This window comes from Aedes albopictus, chromosome 3 (genome assembly GCF_035046485.1).
Source record: "Aedes albopictus strain Foshan chromosome 3, AalbF5, whole genome shotgun sequence".
NCBI lineage: Eukaryota > Metazoa > Arthropoda > Insecta > Diptera > Culicidae > Aedes > Aedes albopictus.
In genome coordinates, this window is record NC_085138.1 from 64737146 (window position 1) to 64762237 (window position 25092).

General features: G+C 39.2%; 2 protein-coding genes and 1 long non-coding RNA gene across 3 annotated transcripts in view; 1 reads left to right on the forward strand and 2 right to left on the reverse strand.

Annotated features, from left to right (window-relative positions):
- Nucleotides 1–8515, reverse strand: part of LOC109415663 (peroxiredoxin-5, mitochondrial) — a 64253-nt gene extending 55738 nt beyond the window's left edge. Inside the window, exon 1 of the mRNA XM_019689579.3 lies at nucleotides 8180–8515. Coding sequence (XP_019545124.1) covers nucleotides 8180–8299 — 120 coding nt within the window. The 5' untranslated portion in view covers nucleotides 8300–8515. The remainder of the gene's footprint in view (nucleotides 1–8179) is intronic.
- Nucleotides 8516–12892: 4377 nt separating this feature from the next.
- LOC109415665 (NADH-ubiquinone oxidoreductase subunit 8) lies at nucleotides 12893–13903 on the forward strand. Its single transcript, XM_019689581.3, has 3 exons — nucleotides 12893–13052; nucleotides 13126–13577; nucleotides 13639–13903. Exons 1-3 carry the CDS (start codon nucleotides 13016–13018, stop codon nucleotides 13798–13800), a joined length of 651 nt encoding a protein of 216 aa, XP_019545126.1. The 5' UTR covers nucleotides 12893–13015; the 3' UTR covers nucleotides 13801–13903.
- A 7238-nt stretch (nucleotides 13904–21141) lies between these two features.
- On the reverse strand, nucleotides 21142–22137 carry LOC134289545 (uncharacterized). The gene is made up of 2 exons (XR_009998555.1): nucleotides 21800–22137; nucleotides 21142–21455 (listed from the first exon to the last, which is right to left on the reverse strand). It is a non-coding gene; the product is annotated as an uncharacterized LOC134289545 (long non-coding RNA).
- Between the last annotated feature and the right edge of the window lie 2955 nt (nucleotides 22138–25092).

Below are 25092 nucleotides of genomic sequence, written 5' to 3' on the forward strand. Positions count from 1 at the left end.
AGTCAAATCGCTTTATAAGTTTGGAGCTTTAATCATTGCAACTAATGGAACCACTAAACGCTTCATTTAAACATTCACTAAACAAAATTAATTGAAAATCAGTAGAAAAATCTTCTTTACGAGTGCCTTGTAGAGCAACATTTTGATTTCGCACCTTTGTAACTGATAGAAACACTAAAAGCCTTGTTCAAATTCATATTCAGTAGTGAAACACTTCTTCAAAAATGATACTTAGAACAAATAAGCTTTATATTCAGTTTTAATGAATTCATTTTAAATTTCAGATTACATGCGGCGTGCGCGTTTCATTGCCTCGCGCGAATGTGATTTGAGCAGGAAAAAAATGTTCTGGACGGCTGCAAGGTGTGCGCCTCACTCAAAATAGTCAAATCGCTTTATAAGTTTGGAGCTTTAATCATTGCAACTAATGGAACCACTAAACGCTTTATTTAAACATTCATGTAACAAAATTAACTGAAAATTCAGTAGAAAAAATCTTCTTTACGAGTGCCTTGTAGAGCAACATTTTGATTTCGCACCTTTGTAACTGATAGAAACACTAAAAGCTTCGTTTAAATTCATATTCAGTAGTGAAACACTTCTTCAAAAATGATACTTAGAACAAATAAGCTTTATATTCAGTTTTAATGAATTCATTTTAAATTTCAGATTACAAGCGGCGTGCGCGTTTCATTGCCTCGCGCGAATGTAATTTGAGCTGGAAAAAAATGTTCTGGACGGCTGCAAGGTGTGCGCCTCACTCAATATAGTCAAATCGCTTTATAAGTTTGGAGCTTTAATCATTGCAACTAATGGAACCACTAAACGCTTCATTTAAACATTCACTAAACAAAATTATTTGAAAATCAGTAGAAATATTTTCTTTACGAGTGCCTCGTAGAGCAACATTTTGATTTCGCACCTTTGTTACTGATAGAAACACTAAAAGCTTCGTTTAAATTCATATTCAGTAGTGAAACACTTCTTCAAAAATGATACTTAGAACAAATAAGCTTTATATTCAGTTTTAATGAATTCATTTTAAATTTCAGATTACAAGCGGCGTGCGCGTTTCATTGCCTCGCGCGAATGTGATTTGAGCAGGAAAAAAATGTTCTGGACGGCTGCAAGGTGTGCGCCTCACTCAAAATAGTCAAATCGCTTTGTAAGTTTGGAGCTTTAATCATTGCAACTAATGGAACCACTAAACGCTTTATTTAAACATTCATGTAACAAAATTAATTGAAAATCAGTAGAAAAATCTTCTTTACGAGTGCCTTGTAGAGCAACATTTTGATTTCGCACCTTTGTAACTGATAGAAACACTAAAAGCTTCGTTTAAATTCATATTCAGTAGTGAAACACTTCTTCAAAAATGATACTTAGAACAAATAAGCTTTATATTCAGTTTTAATGAATTCATTTTAAATTTCAGATTACAAGCGGCGTGCGCGTTTTATTGCCTCGCGCGAATGTGATTTGAGCAGGAAAAAAATGTTCTGGACGGCTGCAATGTGTGCGCCTCACTCAAAATAGTCAAATCGCTTTATAAGTTTGGAGCTTTAATCATTGCAACTAATAGAACCAGTAAACGCTGTATTTAAACCTTCATGAAACAAAATTAACTGAAAATTCAGCAGAAAAATTTTCTTTACGAGTGCCTCTTAGAGCAACATTTTGATTTCGCACCTTTGTAACTGATAGAAACACTAAAAGCTTCGTTTAAATTCATATTCAGTAGTGAAACACTTCTTCAAAAATGATACTTAGAACAAATAAGCTTTATATTCAGTTTTAATGAATTCATTTTAAATTTGAGATTACAAGCGGCGTGCGCGTTTTATTGCCTCGCGCGAATGTGATTTGAGCAGGAAAAAAATGTTCTGGACGGCTGCAATGTGTGCGCCTCACTCAAAATAGTCAAATCGCTTTATAAGTTTGGAGCTTTAATCATTGCAACTAATAGAACCACTAAACGCTGTATTTAAACCTTCATGAAACAAAATTAACTGAAAATTCAGCAGAAAAATTTTCTTTACGAGTGCCTCTTAGAGCAACATTTTGATTTCGCACCTTTGTAACTGATAGAAACACTAAAAGCTTCGTTTAAATTCATATTCAGTAGTGAAACACTTCTTCAAAAATGATACTTAGAACAAATAAGCTTTATATTCAGTTTTAATGAATTCATTTTAAATTTCAGATTACAAGCGGCGTGCGCGTTTTATTGCCTCGCGCGAATGTAATTTGAGCAGGAAAAAAATGTTCTGGACGGCTGCAAGGTGTGCGCCTCACTCAAAATAGTCAAATCGCTTTATAAGTTTGGAGCTTTAATCATTGCAACTAATGGAACCATTAAACGCTTTATTTAAACATTCATGTAACAAAATTAACTGAAAATTCAGTAGAAAAAATCTTCTTTACGAGTGCCTTGTAGAGCAACATTTTGATTTCGCACCTTTGTAACTGATAGAAACACTAAAAGCTTCGTTTAAATTCATATTCAGTAGTGAAACACTTCTTCAAAAATGATACTTAGAACAAATAAGCTTTATATTCAGTTTTAATGAATTCATTTTAAATTTCAGATTACAAGCGGCGTGCGCGTTTCATTGCCTCGCGCGAATGTGATTTGAGCAGGAAAAAAATGTTCTGGACGGTTGCAAGGTGTGCGCCTCACTCAATATAGTCAAATCGCTTTATAAGTTTGAAGCTTTAATCATTGCAACTAATGGAACCACTAAACGCTTCATTTAAACATTCACTAAACAAAATTATTTGAAAATCAGTAGAAATATTTTCTTTACGAGTGCCTCGTAGAGCAACATTTTGATTTCGCACCTTTGTTACTGATAGAAACACTAAAAGCTTCGTTTAAATTCATATTCAGTAGTGAAACACTTCTTCAAAAATGATACTTAGAACAAATAAGCTTTATATTCAGTTTTAATGAATTCATTTTAAATTTGAGATTACAAGCGGCGTGCGCGTTTTATTGCCTCGCGCGAATGTGATTTGAGCAGGAAAAAAATGTTCTGGACGGTTGCAAGGTGTGCGCCTCACTCAATATAGTCAAATCGCTTTATAAGTTTGGAGCTTTAATCATTGCAACTAATGGAACCACTAAACGCTTCATTTAAACATTCACTAAACAAAATTAATTGAAAATCAGTAGAAAAATCTTCTTTACGAGTGCCTTGTAGAGCAACATTTTGATTTCGCACCTTTGTAACTGATAGAAACACTAAAAGCCTTGTTCAAATTCATATTCAGTAGTGAAACACTTCTTCAAAAATGATACTTAGAACAAATAAGCTTTATATTCAGTTTCAATGAATTCATTTTAAATTTCAGATTACATGCGGCGTGCGCGTTTCATTGCCTCGCGCGAATGTGATTTGAGCAGGAAAAAAATGTTCTGGACGGCTGCAAGGTGTGCGCCTCACTCAAAATAGTCAAATCGCTTTATAAGTTTGGAGCTTTAATCATTGCAACTAATGGAACCACTAAACGCTTCATTTAAACATTCACTAAACAAAATTATTTGAAAATCAGTAGAAATATTTTCTTTACGAGTGCCTCGTAGAGCAACATTTTGATTTCGCACCTTTGTAACTGATAGAAACACTAAAAGCTTCGTTTAAATTCATATTCAGTAGTGAAACACTTCTTCAAAAATGATACTTAGAACAAATAAGCTTTATATTCAGTTTTAATGAATTCATTTTAAATTTGAGATTACAAGCGGCGTGCGCGTTTTATTGCCCCGCGCGAATGTGATTTGAGCAGGAAAAAAATGTTCTGGACGGTTGCAAGGTGTGCGCCTCACTCAATATAGTCAAATCGCTTTATAAGTTTGGAGCTTTAATCATTGCAACTAATGGAACCACTAAACGCTTCATTTAAACATTCACTAAACAAAATTAATTGAAAATCAGTAGAAAAATCTTCTTTACGAGTGCCTTGTAGAGCAACATTTTGATTTCGCACCTTTGTAACTGATAGAAACACTAAAAGCTTCGTTTAAATTCATATTCAGTAGTGAAACACTTCTTCAAAAATGATACTTAGAACAAATAAGCTTTATATTCAGTTTTAATGAATTCATTTTAAATTTCAGATTACAAGCGGCGTGCGCGTTTTATTGCCTCGCGCGAATGTAATTTGAGCAGGAAAAAAATGTTCTGGACGGCTGCAAGGTGTGCGCCTCACTCAAAATAGTCAAATCGCTTTATAAGTTTGGAGCTTTAATCATTGCAACTAATGGAACCATTAAACGCTTTATTTAAACATTCACTAAACAAAATTATTTGAAAATCAGTAGAAATATTTTCTTTACGAGTGCCTCGTAGAGCAACATTTTGATTTCGCACCTTTGTTACTGATAGAAACACTAAAAGCTTCGTTTAAATTCATATTCAGTAGTGAAACACTTCTTCAAAAATGATACTTAGAACAAATAAGCTTTATATTCAGTTTTAATGAATTCATTTTAAATTTCAGATTACAAGCGGCGTGCGCGTTTCATTGCCTCGCGCGAATGTGATTTGAGCAGGAAAAAAATGTTCTGGACGGTTGCAAGGTGTGCGCCTCACTCAATATAGTCAAATCGCTTTATAAGTTTGGAGCTTTAATCATTGCAACTAATGGAACCACTAAACGCTTCATTTAAACATTCACTAAACAAAATTATTTGAAAATCAGTAGAAATATTTTCTTTACGAGTGCCTCGTAGAGCAACATTTTGATTTCGCACCTTTGTTACTGATAGAAACACTAAAAGCTTCGTTTAAATTCATATTCAGTAGTGAAACACTTCTTCAAAAATGATACTTAGAACAAATAAGCTTTATATTCAGTTTTAATGAATTCATTTTAAATTTCAGATTACAAGCGGCGTGCGCGTTTCATTGCCTCGCGCGAATGTGATTTGAGCAGGAAAAAAATGTTCTGGACGGCTGCAAGGTGTGCGCCTCACTCAAAATAGTCAAATCACTTTGTAAGTTTGGAGCTTTAATCATTGCAACTAATGGAACCACTAAACGCTTCATTTAAACATTCACTAAACAAAATTAATTGAAAATCAGTAGAAAAATCTTCTTTACGAGTGCCTTGTAGAGCAACATTTTGATTTCGCACCTTTGTAACTGATAGAAACACTAAAAGCCTTGTTCAAATTCATATTCAGTAGTGAAACACTTCTTCAAAAATGATACTTAGAACAAATAAGCTTTACACACTCATTCCTGAATTGCCTGTTCGGTACTTTTTTGACGAAAATAGAACAGCAGCACAATTTCGGTAGCTTCGGTAATCGATTTTACTGAGGCTCAGCACACACACTGTCAAAAACGGGTGCAAAATGTAAACAATCAATTGTTGCTGTATTCAGCTGTTCTATTTTCGTCAAAAATTTACCGAACACGGTACTCAAAATTAAGTGTGTATATTCAGTTTTAATGAATTCATTTTAAATTTGAGATTACAAGCGGCGTGCGCGTTTTATTGCCTCGCGCGAATGTGATTTGAGCAGGAAAAAAATGTTCTGGACGGCTGCAAGGTGTGCGCCTCACTCAAAATAGTCAAATCGCTTTATAAGTTTGGAGCTTTAATCATTGCAACTAATGGAACCACTAAACGCTGTATTTAAACCTTCATGAAACAAAATTAACTGAAAATTCAGCAGAAAAATTTTCTTTACGAGTGCCTCTTAGAGCAACATTTTGATTTCGCACCTTTGTAACTGATAGAAACACTAAAAGCTTCGTTTAAATTCATATTCAGTAGTGAAACACTTCTTCAAAAATGATACTTAGAACAAATAAGCTTTATATTCAGTTTTAATGAATTCATTTTAAATTTCAGATTACAAGCGGCGTGCGCGTTTCATTGCCTCGCGCGAATGTAATTTGAGCTGGAAAAAAATGTTCTGGACGGCTGCAAGGTGTGCGCCTCACTCAATATAGTCAAATCGCTTTATAAGTTTGGAGCTTTAATCATTGCAACTAATGGAACCATTAAACGCTTTATTTAAACATTCATGTAACAAAATTAACTGAAAATTCAGTAGAAAAAATCTTCTTTACGAGTGCCTTGTAGAGCAACATTTTGATTTCGCACCTTTGTAACTGATAGAAACACTAGAAGCCTCGTTTAAATTCATATTCAGTAGTGAAACACTTCTTCAAAAATGATACTTAGAACAAATAAGCTTTATATTCAGTTTTAATGAATTCATTTTAAATTTCAGATTACAAGCAGTGAGCGCGTTTCATTGCCTCGCGCGAATGTGATTTGAGCAGGAAAAAAATGTTCTGGACGGTTGCAAGGTGTGCGCCTCACTCAATATAGTCAAATCGCTTTATAAGTTTGGAGCTTTAATCATTGCAACTAATGGAACCACTAAACGCTTCATTTAAACATTCACTAAACAAAATTAATTGAAAATCAGTAGAAAAATCTTCTTTACGAGTGCCTTGTAGAGCAACATTTTGATTTCGCACCTTTGTAACTGATAGAAACACTAAAAGCCTTGTTCAAATTCATATTCAGTAGTGAAACACTTCTTCAAAAATGATACTTAGAACAAATAAGCTTTATATTCAGTTTTAATGAATTCATTTTAAATTTCAGATTACATGCGGCGTGCGCGTTTCATTGCCTCGCGCGAATGTGATTTGAGCAGGAAAAAAATGTTCTGGACGGCTGCAAGGTGTGCGCCTCACTCAAAATAGTCAAATCGCTTTATAAGTTTGGAGCTTTAATCATTGCAACTAATGGAACCACTAAACGCTTTATTTAAACATTCATGTAACAAAATTAACTGAAAATTCAGTAGAAAAAATCTTCTTTACGAGTGCCTTGTAGAGCAACATTTTGATTTCGCACCTTTGTAACTGATAGAAACACTAAAAGCTTCGTTTAAATTCATATTCAGTAGTGAAACACTTCTTCAAAAATGATACTTAGAACAAATAAGCTTTATATTCAGTTTTAATGAATTCATTTTAAATTTCAGATTACAAGCGGCGTGCGCGTTTCATTGCCTCGCGCGAATGTGATTTGAGTAGGAAAAAAAATGTTCTGTGGGGCCGCCAAATATACACCTTAAAATTTTTAAGTTAGTTCGTGTTATAATTTCGTGTATATCTTCTTAGTTATTTACATCACTTAATTAATAATTTAGTTTAACTTAACAGTTCAGGTTTGTAATGGTTTAGTGGGAACTATCAAATGCTAATTTATTATTTTTTAGTAGAAAATAATGTACTCTGAGTGGAGTTTTTTAATGGTGCTGCTCGATATATAAGCTCCCAAAAGCTCCTCAGTTCATTGTTTCACACACAGATGGCGCCACAAGACTGCTCGAAAAAATTTTCCTGCTCGAATTTTCTTTCCTGCTCGTTTAACAGCAACCTTCCGCTCATCTCTATGTAGAGGATTTCTAGTCTGTCCGGGGTATAAGTCTACGTAGTTTATGAATGTCCGCTTGGTAAATTTATTACTAAGAAATATAACTACAGACACAATCATTAAATGATAGCAATAGCTCTCTTGAGGTTTGGATAATAAAATGCAAATGTTCAGGTAGGGCAATTACATATCGTCCCAATCCTGGGCCGGTTAATAAATAACAAAAGGAGGAAGTCAGAACACGAAAAGCCACAAACTCAATGCATTGAGTTCTTCGACAGATACTTGCAACATAAACGAACAAAGTAACCACAGACGTACATATTTGCGAAAGGTAACCCTAGGGATAACCCAAACAACCGATGGCAGGTAAATTTGAATAATTAATGGATGCATAAATAGCGGCACAGAGAACAATGATGATGGGAGGTTTCGTTCTTGACCGCTTTGCAAACTTCTTGAAAGAAAAAAAAAATGTCTGTTTGCAATCGATTTTTCACTCTCTGTTTGTTCCTTTTAAATCGGTTTACAAACAAGACAAGTTTTGGGATTGAAAGCTGGCATCAAAGCAACCCCGCAATTAACGTAGAAAATATTACCAAACGTTTCGAACGTCATTACGCTTTGTAGGGGTATTTTTATCAGCGTAACAAAAAAAAGTAAAAAACAAGCAAGGTTACGCCTTCCGATGGGATTATATAATGGTTGAAAATATCACTGATAATACAAGAGTACGACCGCACAATTAGACTACGTCGGAACTCACCTTAATCTGGACCATTTTCGAGGTGTGGAAAGAGAACCGTTGAACTGTTGCTGTCGATCGTCCGAGTTGCTTCAGTAGACTGAACTTGTTGGCGAACTGCTGAACCAAAAGCGGATGCATTTAGGAACCGAAGGAAAAGGCAGTAAAAAAACACGGTATGATGTTTTACGAGGAAGCACACGCACGCGAGCCTTGCGAAGAACAAACTGCGATGTTTCAGTCCGGTTTTTGCTGCTGACTGGATGGGATGAATGGAACGAGCCGGGGTTTGGGTAATAATATCAATGGGTGGCAGCGGTACAGCGGGAGAGATTTTGTTCCTTCTCTTGGTAGCACTAGACTGAGGCGGGATCCGCCAGGCGATGATCATCATCGCCGGACGGGATATGCAATGGTATGAGTGTGGCCGAAAAGATTCGAAAGAAAACGTCAAAACAAACCACAAACACCTACAAATGCGGCACGTTAATCTTTTTTCACACATTAGGTCAAGGTAAATCTACACGCTAACCCTCAGCTACCCAGATTTACGTCAAAGCGACCCAGATCGAGCAAAACTCAAGGGGTGGATCACTCTTGAAACATCTGATGTATCAACGTTTTTTGTTGCATTCAAATGCATTTCAATGCATTCATTTATTAATTAAGTAAATTGACCACCCATGGCTTGCTACAATGATTGATTCTTGTCAGTTGTCAGCTTCGAACAACAAATGAGTTTCAAGTATGCTGTCTACGTCTAGCTTAAATAGCGATACAATTTACTTTCGCTGTCCGAAGATCTGCTGGTATCGCGGGACAGGTGGAACAGACGAGAGGCACCAGGCGGAGGTGACAGGCGATCAATCGTGGTCCGGAGTTGATCTGGCACTTTGGCGAAACGGCTACCGGAGAGTCAAGGGGCAGCGTCGCCGGCAAGCCGTTGGCGGAATAGCGTCTCACGTCAGCTCCGCATGTCGTTGTACACGGGGGTTCCTGACACGGTCCGGCGGTCGATGAATTCTGGCGGGACGAACGGGTCGACGATGCGGCTACTTTATGCTGACCTTGAGCGAGAGTGGGATTACCGGTGGCGGTGGCTTGATGAGGGTTACCGCAGCACGTCGCGAAATGTTCCTTAGCTAGCGGGTGCTTCAGTCTAATCGGTCAACAGCACAAATCGTAACACCTCGCCCACAAGCCCTCAACTGCACGCATTGGAGGCCCAAACGTGGCAACCCCGACCCTAAAGCTTTACACTTCTTGTCATCTTTCCAGCAGTGCCATCGCCCGATCTTCACTTCGATTTTCTCTCTGTTATATTCCGAAAAATAAGTTTTTTGAGCCATTCTTTAGGATGCGAATAACAAAACCGTTTACGTTCATGTTCTACAATCAAATCAATATATTTCTCGAATTCTTTACATCTGATCACTTATGACTAAAACTCAGTGAGTCCCAGCCTGGGAGTGTTGTTAAGACTTCCGAAAGCAGGGTTTCGATACCTACTATTTCAACACTCTCGTCATACTCAGTGCTTCCGCTGGCTTCCACCCACATCGCCACTCGCTTCAGGTGGCTGCTAAACTCACCACACCTCATCGGCGTGCCGTGGCGCAAATCAGCCCAACAGTCGCGTTCCATCCGTTATCAGAGCTGATCCTGCAAAAATGTCCGTGTTATAAGTTTGTCAACCTTTGTTTAATAGAATTTTATTCACGATTTCGGTCCAAGTTTTCTATATCCAAATTGACAAGTATAGAATGCATCACAACGATTTTCTTCAAAATTTTTGACATTCGCGTATTTCAATGCTAAGTCGATGGAAAAACATAAAAATGCATTTGTATACATTAAATGCAAATCGAATGCACATTCAAAGAGTGATCCGCCCCTTGGCAAAACTGCAGTTACTCTAAAGTGGGTAAAGGTACCTTTACTCAAATCTGGGTCACCGGTGATGGTTGCATAATCCGGGTAAAGGTTACCCTGATTTAGACGTTTCTCACCAGGGTATTTTCTACCCATTTTTATATAAATGAGTAAGCAGCACTGCACGAATCCCTCATGGAATCCCTTTTGTATTTCTGTTCAACTGAAAAAATAAACTCAAAACAAAACCAGGAAATAAAACACATTAACGATTTATTGATATCTTAAGAACAAGTAGAAATTAAGGAATAGTGGTTTCTGCTTGTAGTAGTGTTGCGTGTACGTACACGCTGCATTACACGAACACCACTTGAGTTACTGGTTGAAAATAGTAAACAAAGATCAGCTGTTCCCAGCAAAATCAAAAGGGCATATTTTCAACCAGTAGATTTGCATTAGTGTTCGTGACACCGCGCTGCGAAACCACTATATCTTGCAAAACGGCTCCCATGGCGATAAAGTTGGTCCAGATTTGAAAGTGGCAATTAGTCTACGGTGGCATTCTCATATGCAACGCAATATCTTTGTGTGGCTTTCACAGCTGGGCCGGTCCTAAATTTATAGAAAAAAGGAATTATAACGATACCGTTGAAATCGATATTAAATTAGATTCTAAATAATTCTACAGTAGACGTTCGATAACTGCAACATGTTTACGTTTCAGTTAGCGAACAAAATTCGATAACTGCAACGTCAGATAGGCGTCAACAACCCATCAATTGACGTTAAATGAACAAAAAATTCATTCAATTGTTCATTTGGGCTAACCTGGCGCACCGTTTTGACCCTGGTTTTGACGGATAGCGGTGCGATAACTGCAAATTTGTTGCACTTACCGGACTTGCAGTTAAAAGTTAGATTGAGTTTAAATAAAAGGGCGAAAGTAACATAAGCGAGTTATTGACTCCTCTTCAGGCCAAACATTTCAATAGGTCCTATCTGCATTTGAGAGGCTCTCTTTGTTCTCTTTCAATTATTGCAATGTAATGGTACACTTTTCAACTATTTTTGCAGTACAAATCAAAAGACGATTGTTTTGACCATCGTTCAATGCAAGGAGACAATCATAATACAAATAAACAGCTGAGATATTAACGAAAGAGAGGGAAACCAAAGAGAGCCTCTCTTCTGCAGGACCTTTAGACATGTTTGGCCTGTCTTCTTCAAATTAAAGTGACAAGATGCAAGTATGGATGATGCACTTTTTGGTCATATTGTTCGTGCCTCGGTTCGTGCAGTCTAGAATCGGAATTTTTGACACGCGAAAATCAATTTTTCTCTTAAACCGCAATGGTGTTTGTGACATCGCTTTTTAAATTTTGAAAAAAAGTATTGATTATTTGTTTTTATACGAAAGAGCACCTTTATCTGAGCCATTATGATTTTTTTCAGATTTTTATAACTTTGTTTTGGTACCAAAACTCAATTTCAAAGAGATTTTTCGAAATCAGCTTTTGACAGCTGGGAAACTTCTTGACAGCTCTGCCCAGTACAAAATGCGACGAGGGGTGATTCGACAAATCGCTCCTATACAAACTTCAATTGATTTTTAAATAGGCTCCCGGGCACTAAAATTCATGAAAATTTGGATTTCGGCTCAGTTTGTCATGTCGTGACACATTTGTCCGGAAAAAGGCAAGACAGAAATGTCTAGAAGATTTGTCTCGTCGGATAAGCGCGTAAATATAGTCCATTTTACGTGCCGATTTTATGAATGGAATTTTGACAGGAGGTAGCATCCTAACCCGTGAAAATCATTAACATCATCAACATGGATGTCACATGGAGGGCCCGTATAGCCGAGGCGGTAAACGTACGGGTATTCAGCATGACCATGCTGAGGGTGACGGGTTCGATTCCCGGTCGGTCCAGGATCTTTTCGTAAAGGAAATTTCCTTGACTTCCTTGGGCATAGAGTACAGTAGACGTTCGCTCGGTGCAAACGCTTTAACTGCAATGCTTTTTAACTGCAAGTCCGCTAAGTGCAACAATTTTGCAGTTATCGCACCGCTATCCTTCAAAACGAAACGTCAACAGCGATGCGATGTTTTTCGCATGCACTTTTGTTGCAGTGCGATGTTTTTCGTATGCACATTGGCTGCATTCTGCAGCAACTGACAGTTCTTTGACGTCTGTCAGTCGTTGCAGTTATCGAATTTTATTCGCTAAGTGAAACGTAAACATGTTGCAGTTATTGAACGTCTACTGTATCTTCGTGCCAGCCACACGATATACACATGCAAAATGGTCATTGGCAGAGGAAGCTCTCAGTTAAAAACTGTGGAAGTGCTCATTGAACACTAAGCTGAGAAGCAGGTTTTGTCCCAGTGAGGACGTTACATCAAGAAGAGGATGGATGTCACTTCGTAAAATGGCTCATTCCGCGCTTTTTGTCTACACACTAAGATCAGCTCGGTGTTTTCCCCATCTTTTTACTGAGTTCGCAACAGCAGATTTTACTCGGTACGCTCGGTTATTTATTTTGCGGATATTCTGTAAACGAGTTACCGAGCTCAGCTCACAAACTGTCAAAAGTTACTGAAGCACGGTAAATATCGTTACTGCTGAACGGTAAATACGATTACCGAGTGTACCGAAATAAATCTGCTGTTGAAAACTCAGCAAAAAGATGGAAAAAATACTGAACTCAGTGAAAAAATTACTGAGCTGGAACATCTGAATCTTAGTGTGTATGGATGGGCGATAATAAAATGATGGGTAAAAGTTTATTAGCGTTCAATCGGCTACCAATGAATTGTACGGGATGGCAACTCAGTTCATCATTGATGACGGCTACCAAGCTTACGTAATAACAAACATCTGTCAAACTCATACGGATTTTGTGCAGAAAAAGTTCCTGGCCGTGCAAGACCAGTGGAAAAAATCGTTTTTCTCCTATATTTTGTCGCGTAATCCGAACCGATAATGTCGGCCGTGAAAATCTTCTCCTTGGCCAGACAGAGTAAGTTTTTCGATCGAAAGAAATCGTGCCTGTAAACAGCTTAATCTAACTTCAAATGTAAATAACCCCACAGCCAGCCGCATCGTTCGTCCGGCCGGAACGTTGGCCAGTCGCTCGTACACCAGTGCGGCCAAGGCCACCAGCATCAAGCCGCAGGAATTCTATTATGTAAACAACACGGACCCGAGCATGGAGATGACGGACATTACGGACCGTGCCGCACAGACCATTTTCTGGACGGAATTGTTCCGCGGAGCCGCTGTTACACTGGCCCATATCTTCAAGGAACCGGCCACTATCAATTACCCGTTCGAAAAGGGACCGTTAAGCCCTCGGTTCCGTGGTGAGCATGCCCTGCGCCGCTACCCCAGTGGTGAGGAGCGCTGCATTGCCTGTAAGCTGTGCGAGGCGATCTGTCCGGCGCAAGCCATCACCATCGAGGCAGAAGAGCGGGCCGATGGAAGCCGTAGGACCACCCGGTATGACATCGATATGACCAAATGTATCTACTGTGGGTTCTGTCAGGTAATTTTGGGGTCTGTGGAGCTTGTAATGATCAAACATTGATGAATTTTTACGCTTTCAGGAAGCTTGTCCTGTTGATGCCATCGTGGAAGGTCCGAACTTTGAGTTCTCCACCGAGACGCACGAGGAGCTGTTGTATAACAAGGAAAAGTTGCTGTGCAATGGCGACAAATGGGAATCGGAAATTGCGTCGAACATCAATGCCGACTATCTGTACCGTTGAACGCAAAAGGGTCGGCCGGTACCGATGGTTTGTACATTATTTTGGTGCAGCACTTTAGAAAGCAAAATTTAAACTAAAAATATACGAAAACAGTTAATGCTTGGTGTTAGGCGTGGATGACAAATCCTTTTGATTGTTATAAATATAAATGCCTACAAGTGAGGTAGAATATTTATAACACAGTACAGAACTATACTATAGTAAATCGCGAATCAGCCTCGTCATCTGTAAGGCCACCTACACCATCCAAAAGTTCGTTCAAACCTGGTCACACAACCGACTCTTAGTAGATATACACAATGTAATAATAACCAAATTTGACCAACCGTTTGAGAGAAAAGAAAGCAGATTACATTTCTCCGATAGCTTTTCGGTTTCCCAGATCTTGATGAGTGCTTAAAAGCTGCTTTGTTGGATTTAAGCTGGTGAATGATATCCTTTACCCTCTACTTCCCATGGTTGCTCTAGAGCACCATCGATTTTCGACGAGCTCGAGACACACGGAATTACTCCCAACTACCTACTTGTTTCAATAGTGGAACTATTGATACACAATCCAAATACTATTGATTTACAACTAATTTTTTTTTTTCGTTGATTTCGAACAATTTAGCCAATTTGCAATTACTTTTGTTCAAGCACTTTTTTCGGAAACGCTTTCTTGGCATAGAAATTGTCGTTCAAAGTCGTGGGAAGGAAATCCTTAACTTTTCTCAGCGTGGGAGTTAGAATATTTTCGTCCTGTGCTGCACTGGCGTAGTCGTTTCTTTCAATGCCCGTTGTCTCCCGTGCCTACATTCAGATCCTCCTCGAAATACTGCAACTACCTTTCAATGATTTTACGCCCGTCCATTAGAATTATTAAATTAGCGGTTAAAGGTTACGATAATGATCCGTTAACCGTTGCATTGCCTTTCAACTCGAAAAATTATAGTTCAAATTGGAATTTTCCACCTCAATAGGAAGGTAAGGTACATCTTACGTACAAAATTTGAGAACATTGATAGTAAAACTATTCACTAAACAGATTAAACAACGGCATGAGCCCTGATTATCTGATTATTGAAATGTTTTATAAAAGAGCGAAAGAAATGATCAAAGATTGCCTTGACGTTTAATCAAGATAAGATGTAATCAGCGGTTTACACTGCTTAGTAAATCCCCTAAGTGCACTTTTGAGCGACCTATGTGGGAATAAAATAGAAGCAAGTGTTCGTCAGAAATGCATTAACGGTTAATGCCAAGCATGCACACCACTGCCTTAATGCAACCGCCTGCCCGTTCAAATCAGCACAACGTGCAGTTCCAACTTTTTGGCTTTGCTCGTGGAGCCCAAGAACTGCTGTAAAATGTTTGTACCGTGAGGTCGCCATTCACCGCTCATGCCCCATTCACCGCTCATTTTGGTTCAATCATACAAAAATGATCAAATGTTAGTAAAGTATCGTAACAAAAGTGAATGTAACATGCTGCCACATTAAAAAACTTTTATTTCACCAAGCTTTTATATGGGTGCACCTGAAATCACGTTCTCAAAAAATATTTCTCACACTGCGCTGCAGGACAACAAAGGAACTGTTCAGGGCAAACAGCGGAAAAAACATCCAACAGGTAAAACCCGTTAAAGATTCCATTTTGACAAAACAGGATGAACTGAACGTCATGAATCATCAATACTTTGGTAAATAAAACTTATTTTGTATTTATAAATGAATAGTTTCTGTGATTCCATGAAAAAATAATCCAGTGAGCGGTGAATGGATCCGTTATGAGCGGTGAATGGATGCATGAGCGGTAATAGGAGCCAAGAGATAACACATTTGAATTTTTATTTTTTCGGTTGTAAACATATTTTACAATCGTTTTATATTTTTTCTACAATAACAACATAATTGTTGAGTTGTTAACGTAAATTAAAGTGCAATATTCGCAAACGTCGATTTCTAATGTCATATACTTTACGAAAATGCCGTTAAATGAGCGGTGAATGGCGACCTCACGGTATATGATTTAGCGTGGTTCAAAAAATCGTTTTTGCTCCACACCGCTTAATCGATCCATAACCAGATTCTATGCCTTCTGCAAAAATTTGAGCTGATTTGATTGCAAATTGAGACTTGAAACATTTTTTTTTTTCTTTGCGTTTGTCACTAGTGTGACAGGCTGAGGCCAGGGTTGGCCCATCTCGCCATTGAAACATTTTGACCCTCACTGTAACGTAAATAAGATCTCGGGGTCGTTTTTCCAATAAGAACGTATCTCTCTTTCCCTTTAACGTCTACGATGGTAACTCACTAATCAGCGATAAGGGAACGTTCAAAAATTACGTCCAACATTTTGGGGGGAGGGGGGGTCTAAGAAAGTGTGACAGTACGTGTATTAGGTATAGGAAAATAGCGTGACAGAGGGGGGAGGGGGGGTCTAGAAATCCCGAAAAACGATGGACGTAATAAATGAATCTTCCCTAAGGGGTGCAAACTAAACACGTGTCACAGGGGTGGAATGTACACTCAAAATCTACTTACCCCGGTATTTCAACTTTATACCTCAAAAGCACAGGAAAAACCCGATTTTCAGCCAGTTCAAAGGAAGACGAGGTTTGCTCAGGGGGATGACGAAGGGCCAGAATCATCTACCCAGCATTCAATTCAACATGGCGTCCAATGTTTTGTTTTGATTACTTAATTCATGGAAAAAATGCGCTGGAAACGTCGACGCTGCTTCGCTGCTACATATAATATCGTGCAAAGTGATAAAGAAAGAGAAACAATCATCAAAAACAACCATTTCGTTTAAAATGTGTAATTTCTGAAATAAGCACTAGCAACACACGAGACAAACACCCGAAAATCAGGATCAAGTTAGGGTAAACCGACCAGAAAGTGGGTACCAAAACGCGCCGTACCAAAAATGATGATGGGTGGAGCGGCGATGTACCGAGTTTGACAGCCGTGTCACCCCACTGGGTTTGCTTGCTCCTTTTCGAGCACGGAAATAAATACGAAAATCAAGAAGATAGCTTATTAGCTCAAGGATGCGCCTTTGTATTGTCTATCCGGTTGGAATCAAGACCGACATTCAATCAAAAATTGCCATTTTCTTGGTCCACAAGTGTCGCAACTGTTTCGCATCTAGTGCGCTGTGTTGCTGACAACAACGGGAAGGATGCGCACTACATTTGACATGATTAAAAAACGTCGCGAGTTAGGTCGCGTCGCGACTTGATTGTGCGAAGTCCGGTTTGGTGGCGGCCCGACAATATAAAGAAGAAGCGACCACCTTTCAACTTAATAACATGTTTGGGTTTATTTGTCCCTAAAAGGCCCTAACTGACGTCACAAATAGATAATAGGGAGTACTTGCCAGGGGCTTCATGCCCAGATGATGTTCCTGGTCACTGTAGTACAGCATGTCCAGCCGGTGTTACCCTGACGGAGGCGCAGACGGCGGGTGGGGTGGTCGTTGTTGGCTTGGTGTTGACGTTGTTGGCTTGGTTGGTGTCGTTGTTGGCTTGGTTGGTGGTGGTTCGGAGTAACTTCGTGGGCCTAGCAGGTGAGCCGATGCTCCGACACTGCTGTTCCGGCGAAAGGGCCAGAGGGATTCTCACGGAGAACTATAGCGGTTGCCACCGATGAACCACAGGGGAACGATGGCGGTGCTGGGTTGGCTTGACGACCTGAGGAGGCCTAGCTGACGATGCTGGAAGCGATGACGGTTGCCACCGGATATTACAGCAAGTAACCACTAAGCACTAGCGTAAGCGGTCTAAAGGTCATACAGCAGCTTTTTCGTGTCAATAGGCTCAGTAGGAAATTTTCAAATGCTCTCAGGCATTACAAATAGTAAGCACTGAAATAAGCCGTATATTAGTATATGACGCTATGCTATAGTGCTTGTGAACCCAGTGTCTACACACTAAGATTCAGATGTTCCAGCTCAGTAATTTTTTCACTGAGTTCAGTATTTTTTCCATCTTTTTACTGAGTTTTCAACAGCAGATTTATCTCGGTACACTCGGTAATCGTATTTACCGTTCACCAGTAACGATATTTACCGTGTATCAGTAACTTTTGACAGTTTATTATCTGAGCTCGGTAACTCATTTACAGAATATCCGCAAAAGAAACAACCGAGCGTACCGAGTTAAATCTGCTGTTGAGAACTCAGTAAAAAGATGAGAAAAATACCGAGCTGATCTTAGTGTGTATCAGCCGAATAAGAAGCCTGACAGTGCTGTTAAAAGGCTTGGCGTGCATGCCCGGATAAAAAATACAATAGAAAAACATAGGATTCTAATGTAACAGTACCATTGAAAACCATGCTCTCACAATAGATCCTCTCCTCTCCTCTTCTTGGCGTAACGTCCTCACTGGGACAAAGCCTGCTTCTCAGCTTAGTGTTCTATGAGCATTTCCACAGTTATTAACTGAGAGCTTCCTCTGCCAATGACCATTTTGCATGTGTATATCGTGTGGCAGGCACGAAGATACTCTATGCCCAAGGAAGTCAAGGAAATTTCCTTTACGAAAAGATCCTGGACCGACCGGGAATCGAACCCGTCACCCTCAGCATGGTCATGCTGAATACCCGTGCGTTTACCGCCTCGGCTATATGGGCCCTGTAAGATACTACAGCTCTCACAATAGAATTCAATGTTAAAATAACAATAGAAAAACAATAGAATCAAATGTTTCTAACAATAGAATCAAATGTGAATGAGCATTTCACATTGAATTGTATAGGTTGTTAAGTATCGTAACAATACAAAAAATGACTTTTTTCCATACAAGTTTTTTCGCAAAACAGAAGATTCTAATGTAAATGAAATGTTGTTAATATATATAAGTGGAATCAAATATACCGTAGATTTTTATGTAATTGTATTGTTTTGAACTGTTAAATATGCCGAGAACTGTCTGTTTTGAACTGTTATTTTACATTAGATTCAATGGTTTGGGGATGGTTTTCTATTGTGAAACAGAAGATTCTTATGTTTTCGAATTGTTTCAAACAGTGAAATGCTCAGTAAACGTATTGTTTTGGGTAGTGATTTTATTTATGGTTCCACATTTGATTCAATTGTTTTAAAATTGTTTTCTATTGTGAAGCAGAACATACAGTTTGTACTGTTTTTACATTGAATTCAATTGTTTGGGTATTGTTTCCTATTGTGATACAGAAGATTCTTATGTTTTCGAATTGTTTCAAACAGTGAAACGAACGGTAAACGCATTGTTCTGACTAGTGATTTTACTACTGGTTCCACAATTGATTCAATGGTGTGGAAATTGTTTTCTATTGTGATACAGAAGATTCTTATGTTTTTAAATTGTTCTAAACAGTGAAATGTACAGTAAACGTGTTGCTTTGAGCAGTGACTTTATTACTAGCTCCACGTTAGATTCAATTGTTTTGGAATTGTTGTCTATTGTGATGCAGAACATATTGTTTTGCACTATTTTTACATTAAATCGAATGGTTTGGAAATCGTTTTCTATTGTGAATCAGACAATTCTAACTTCAATCTCTAAGTTTAACTTTACAAAAAATATAAACTGCTTGAGCAAATCCGGAATGAAGCGAAACTGAACTATTATTATGTATTTAGACTAGAAGCTTGTATAATTTAAGCTACATTTAAAAAATAGATCGAACAATTATCAAATATTTGGATCACTCATGTAGTAAATCGAGTAATGTTTAAATGCAATGATGGTTGAAGCTTTGGCTCCCATGCCCCACAGCCAGATAACTGGGTTTAGCAGACTAGTTTAGTTTATTTATTTCATCAACAGGCTGGGTGTAGCCCCAATGATGGTTAAGAAGTATGATACAATGACATGGTCAAGAAACTAATAATAAATAATAATACAGAGACAACATTCAACGAAACAAAACTTGGTCAGGAGTTGAAACTAAAGTAAGTGCATAATCAGCGTCCGTCATTTCGCCCTGCGAAGAACGACGAAAACCTCCGGCGTAGAGTCTCACGTGAGAAGTGGAAATCAAACAACGAAGCTACTCTATTGAATACCCGCTGCAAGCCGCTGATCGCACCGTGTATCCCATAGTTCGTTCGACGTAGAGGCAGTCTCAGCATGATACTATTTCGAAGCGATCTTGGCTGAACGTTCAAATCGATTTGCTCCAGAATCGCCCCACAATCGATTCGACCCTGGAGCGTATCAGCTACGGTCAGTGCTCTGGTTACATCTCGTCTCGAGCGGAGTAGTTGTAGATCAATCAGCTGACATCGGTTCTCGTAGCTCGGCAGGCGAAACGGATCCCTCCAAGGTAGCCGGCGGAGTGCGAACCGAAGAAAGCGACGCTGAACGGACTAAGCATTATATGTGGCAACACTATAAGCGGCATGATGGAACCGTGCCTAAGCGCGCTAAGTGTTATTAGTCCACTAATGTAGTTGCATTTATTGGGTGATGAGGTACAAATGTAAGATCGTTCAAATTCAAAGAAGCGTTCAAATGGTACATTTGTGAGTCGTTTGTTATTTACGAATGATTGCATGCAATTTCTTCATATTTGATAACACTAGTTTACAGCATTTTTGAACTCGGTAAGCTGATGATTGTTTTTGGTGTAGAATCATGCCCTGAGTTCGAAAACGCGAAGGAAAAAAATTACAGTAGAGCGGAAATTTTTTCGACTTCCCATACAAGGTGGATGATTTGAAATCGATTTTTGTTCTATTTTTAAGAAAAGTCGCTCACTTCACACATCACACTCTCCGTAATCAATGCTCCGATTGAACTGAATTTTTTACTGTAACTCGCCTACATATGATATGTCAAATAAATGTTGAGAAAGAATTTTTAAATTGTTTCTTTCTTATTGAAAAAAATACATTTCTTCATATATTTTTGGAAATTTTGCTAAAATTTAAGGAGATCGTCCCCAAAACTCGCCAATATCTTGAATTTCATCAATCTGACGCAAAACCTGTATTCAGATGATCGCATGGTATTATATTCAGCTTTTAATTTATGGAAAAAGATTTAAAATTGGTTCAACAAAACGCAAGATATTTGAATTTTATTAAATTCCATATTTTAAAAAGTTGTAAAACTTGATATTGAGCTAAAACTTAAAAACTGTTCTACTTTAAATTTTTTGAAGCACGGTTTCGAAATCAGCACTAAATTATGCGTCAAAAATTTTGGTCGTTGACAGAAGTTCACGACTTTCGTTTTATTTTGTAAACTAGTGTAATAAACTATACATGCGTTCCAGGTTTGAAGAGCGAACCAATATTTAAAAAAAAATAACACAAAAATAACACGTTTCACTGAACGAGTTTGATGTAAAGGAAAAAATGCAGTCAAATTAGAATGGTAAAATTGAAATATCTATCTATCCTGGTATCCATCTATCTATCTTTATATATAAAAATGAGTTACTAATGTATGTCTGTCTGTCTGACCCTAATAGACTCGGAAACTACTGAACCGATCGGTGCTTTCAAAATAAAACCACAAAGTTCCTTGATCCAGCATTCCGCATCCCCGTTCTCTTCTCAGCGCTCCTAGTTCTCGTCCATGCAGCGATCAGTCATAATCGTGCGCATTCCTTCGACCGCAATGCGATCGAACAAGCTGTGAGCTAACTGCTCCTACACAGGCTTCATGCCCTTGCGACTCCTAAAGTGATAGGAAAGAATAGTTATTTGGATACCATTGGGTATTAGTTAATGAAACAATTGCAATTTTATTAAAGAAAGGGGGATTTAGACAACACTTTCTTGTTTTCTCCATTATATTTTTTTAAATATTGGTACAATAAAATAAACCCTTTTCAAATGTTAGTTTAGAAAACAAAATGAATATCAAAAAACTGGGTCAAAACTCTTTTAGATGATTTCATTATATAACAAAAAAAAGGTCGAACCAACCCTGTGAACTTGTCTGTAAAAGTGTGATTTGCTACCAGCCCTGCCCTGCCAACTCAACCTCCCGCAAAAGTGCAAACAAAATAATATACAAACCTGTTGAAATGCTGCTACTGTTGTATGCTTTTACACTGCACCGCACACTATAATCACTCCCGTGCGGAAAATTCACGCAGTTGAGCGTGAATTTTCCACATTTTCCGCAGACGAACCTACACTTCGAAAAATTTTACCGCCGACGACCAAACTGATAACAAAAAAACTTGGCTGTCATCGATACACACTGTTTCGAAATTACTTAAAAGCAGGGTTTTTTTTTAATCGTTCAGACCATTGAAAAACGGTACATTTCAATGTAGCTGATACATTCTATTGTAAACCAATGGTTTGAACGCTGAATCCAAAAGTAACAATGAATTCAAATGTTAATCTATTATTTGACTATGTAACAATGAAATCTAATGTGAACCAATTGTAATCATTTTAAAGAATCAAATTTTAAAACATACTGTATAATACATTCACAATAGAAAGCAATGTTAACATAAAAATCTATTGTTTTTCAATTGTTGTGCCCATAGCCTTAATTGTTCGTTTTTATACGGGTGACGTTTATATCAATCAAAGCTGATTTCAAGCAAAACAAAACTGAACCGAAGCAAGATAATAAAATCTCCTCGGAAATTTCGTACGATCGATAGGGCGGTGGAAGCTTGTCGTCGGACACTTCAAGCATTAAATTGAAACAGAAAATGTATAGCTTATACTTATGACTAACAACCCCAAGGACATCAGATCGAATCTGGATCAGGCCGTAAAAATCGATGAAAAGTAGACTTCGATGGAAAACATCCGGAGAAAAAAAAAATAAAGAAAGTAAATAACTTTTTTTTTTTTTTTCTTGACACATTTTTGACAACTCTTTCACCAGAGACTCGGTACGCAGATTGAAGCTGGCCGTATATCAGCCGAATATTTCGCCAAAATTGGCTTTCAAGCAGCTCTAAGAGCAACATTAACGGCGGCTACTATTCGAGCAACCCGCGCAGCGCTACCATTTTGACTTAACCACCCTTTTCCACACCGGTAGCAATCAAATTAGTCACCCTGATTCGTATTGGGAGGGCTGTCATATTTCCATAGAATTTTTAGCAGCGCAACTGTCCCGCTACTATATTTGGTCACCCACCCATAGCGCTACTATTTTGCGAGCGCATCTAGCAGCGACCGGTAAAGTTTGCTGCAATGATGGAGGGCTGCCAAGCGGGGTATAGAAGCGCACCGTTAAAGGTGCTCTTATAGGATGTAGTTCTAATGAGCTCTGTTAACATTGCTCTTCATGTGGATATAGAACCAACTTGGTGCCAATTTTTACGGCTTAGTGGTTACTTGGGTGGTTTGCGGGGGCCTAGCAGTGCGAGCGGATGCTCCTACTGCTCTCTTGGCGTAATCGACCTGCGGAGGTCTGACGGTGATGGCAGCGATGGCGGTTGCCACCGGTTGGAAGATTTCCGGCTCTAAACGGCCGACTCGGAATGGCGGACTGGGGATCACCGCCCCAAATCACAATGGCGGAATGCCAGAGAACAATAGGCTTGGAAAATGCAGATGCTCCCGTCGGTTGGCTTGAAACTTCTCTGTCCCGATCTTGACAAGCTGGACGACCCCTATAGCGAGGGGCTTCTGATCGTGCGCACTGATGGTTGGCCGACCGGGGTTGGAGCTTTCTGCGAAAATAGCCGGAACTTGTTCCGGAAAACCAAAAGAAAAAGGCCCTGATGTGGACCTGCCATATTGGCATTAGCCTCCCTATTGTGACGTCTCTTTATAATGTTCTTTTTAAACAATTACCTTTTTCTAGTTTCTTAGGTTTTAACCTCGGTTTTAACAATAGCGATTTTAACACAATAGCGTTTCTGTACACAATAGGTTTTTGAAGGAGTAGGCGACGAATAACTACGCCTTAGCAACAGTTTATGTCAGATAAATAGTTAGAATAAATTTTCATTCCACATTTGTTAGTCAATCGATATACATAGACGTGTTTTATTACGACTACAGCCTGTTCCGGAACAATTTGCTGTGCAGTTGACGACGAAGAGAAAGAAGTCACCCTCAATGAAGTTCTACACGTCCCGAATTTGGATACGAACCTGGTGTCCGTTGGAAAACTAACCGAAAAAGGAGCTGAAGTCACGTTCACTGGAGAAGAATGCAAAATATCGAAGAATGGACGAGTCGCTGCTGTTGCTGTGAGGAAGTCAGGACTGTACCACCTCGAAACGAAGAAGCACAATCCGATTGTCGCTGCTGTCATGAAGCATACTGAAAACTGTATTCACCATTGGCATCGAGTACTGGGCAAGGTACTGGGGCACCGTGATGAAGAAGCGATCCAGAAGATGGTACGGGATGACCTCGCCACCGGTGTCAAGATTCGCAAGTGCAACGTGAACCACGATTGTGAGTGCTGTATGGAAGGTAAGATGATCCGTCTACCTTTCCCCAAGCAAACTGGAGCACAATCGACGAGGATGCTTGAGCTGATCCATACGGACGTATGCGGGCCAATGAATACCGTTACTCCAGGAGGAGCCCGCTACTTTATGACCATAATTGATGACTTCACCCGTTTCTGTGTCGTATATTTTCTGGAGAAAAAGTCGGAGGTTCCGGATAAGATTGAAGAATTCGTCCAGATGGCGGAGACCCGTTTTGGAAAGCGGCCTGCAGTCATTCGCGCAGACAATGGAGAATTCAGATCCAGACAATTGGGAAGTTTTTACCGTCAAAAAGGAATCACAGCGCAGTTCACAGCCGCATACAGCCCCCAGCAGAACGGGATTGCGGAACGGAAGAACCGAAGCCTTGTGGAAATGGCGCGCTGTATGCTTATCGATGCATCCATGGACTACAAGTACTGGGCAGAAGCGGTGAACACAGCCAACTACGTTCAGGATATGTTACCAACCCGTGCTACCGAGAAGACCCCCTATGAAGCCTGGTATACGAGGAAGCCAGATTTGAAGCACATGCATATCTTCGGCTGCAGTGCATTCGTCCATGTTCCTGACCAGAAGCGGACCAAGCTAGAACCGAAGGGAATGAAGCTCACATTCGTCGGATATTCGGATTCCCAAAAGGCGTATCGTTTGGTAGATTTGGCAACCAACAAGATTTACCACAGCAGGGATGTCCGTTTTCTTAATGAAAGCAAACCGTTGATGAAAAATTCAAGACCAACTGAATTAGTGGAGTACGATTGGAATCTGGAGATACACCGTGAAGTAGCAGATGAACCAAACGTTGAAGTATACGATGAAGAAGAGATGCCGCTGTTTTCGGAAGGAGAGGATGATTTTCTGGATTGCAGCCAAGGGACACAAACC

Coding starts and splice junctions, on each gene's coding strand:
- LOC109415665 (XM_019689581.3), top strand. CDS start 13,016: ATGTCGGCCGTGAAAATCTTCTCCTTGGCCAGACAGA. Junction 13,053..13,125: donor CTTCTCCTTGGCCAGACAGA/GTAAGTTTTTCG, acceptor ATAACCCCACAG/CCAGCCGCATCGTTCGTCCG. Junction 13,578..13,638: donor TCTACTGTGGGTTCTGTCAG/GTAATTTTGGGG, acceptor TTACGCTTTCAG/GAAGCTTGTCCTGTTGATGC.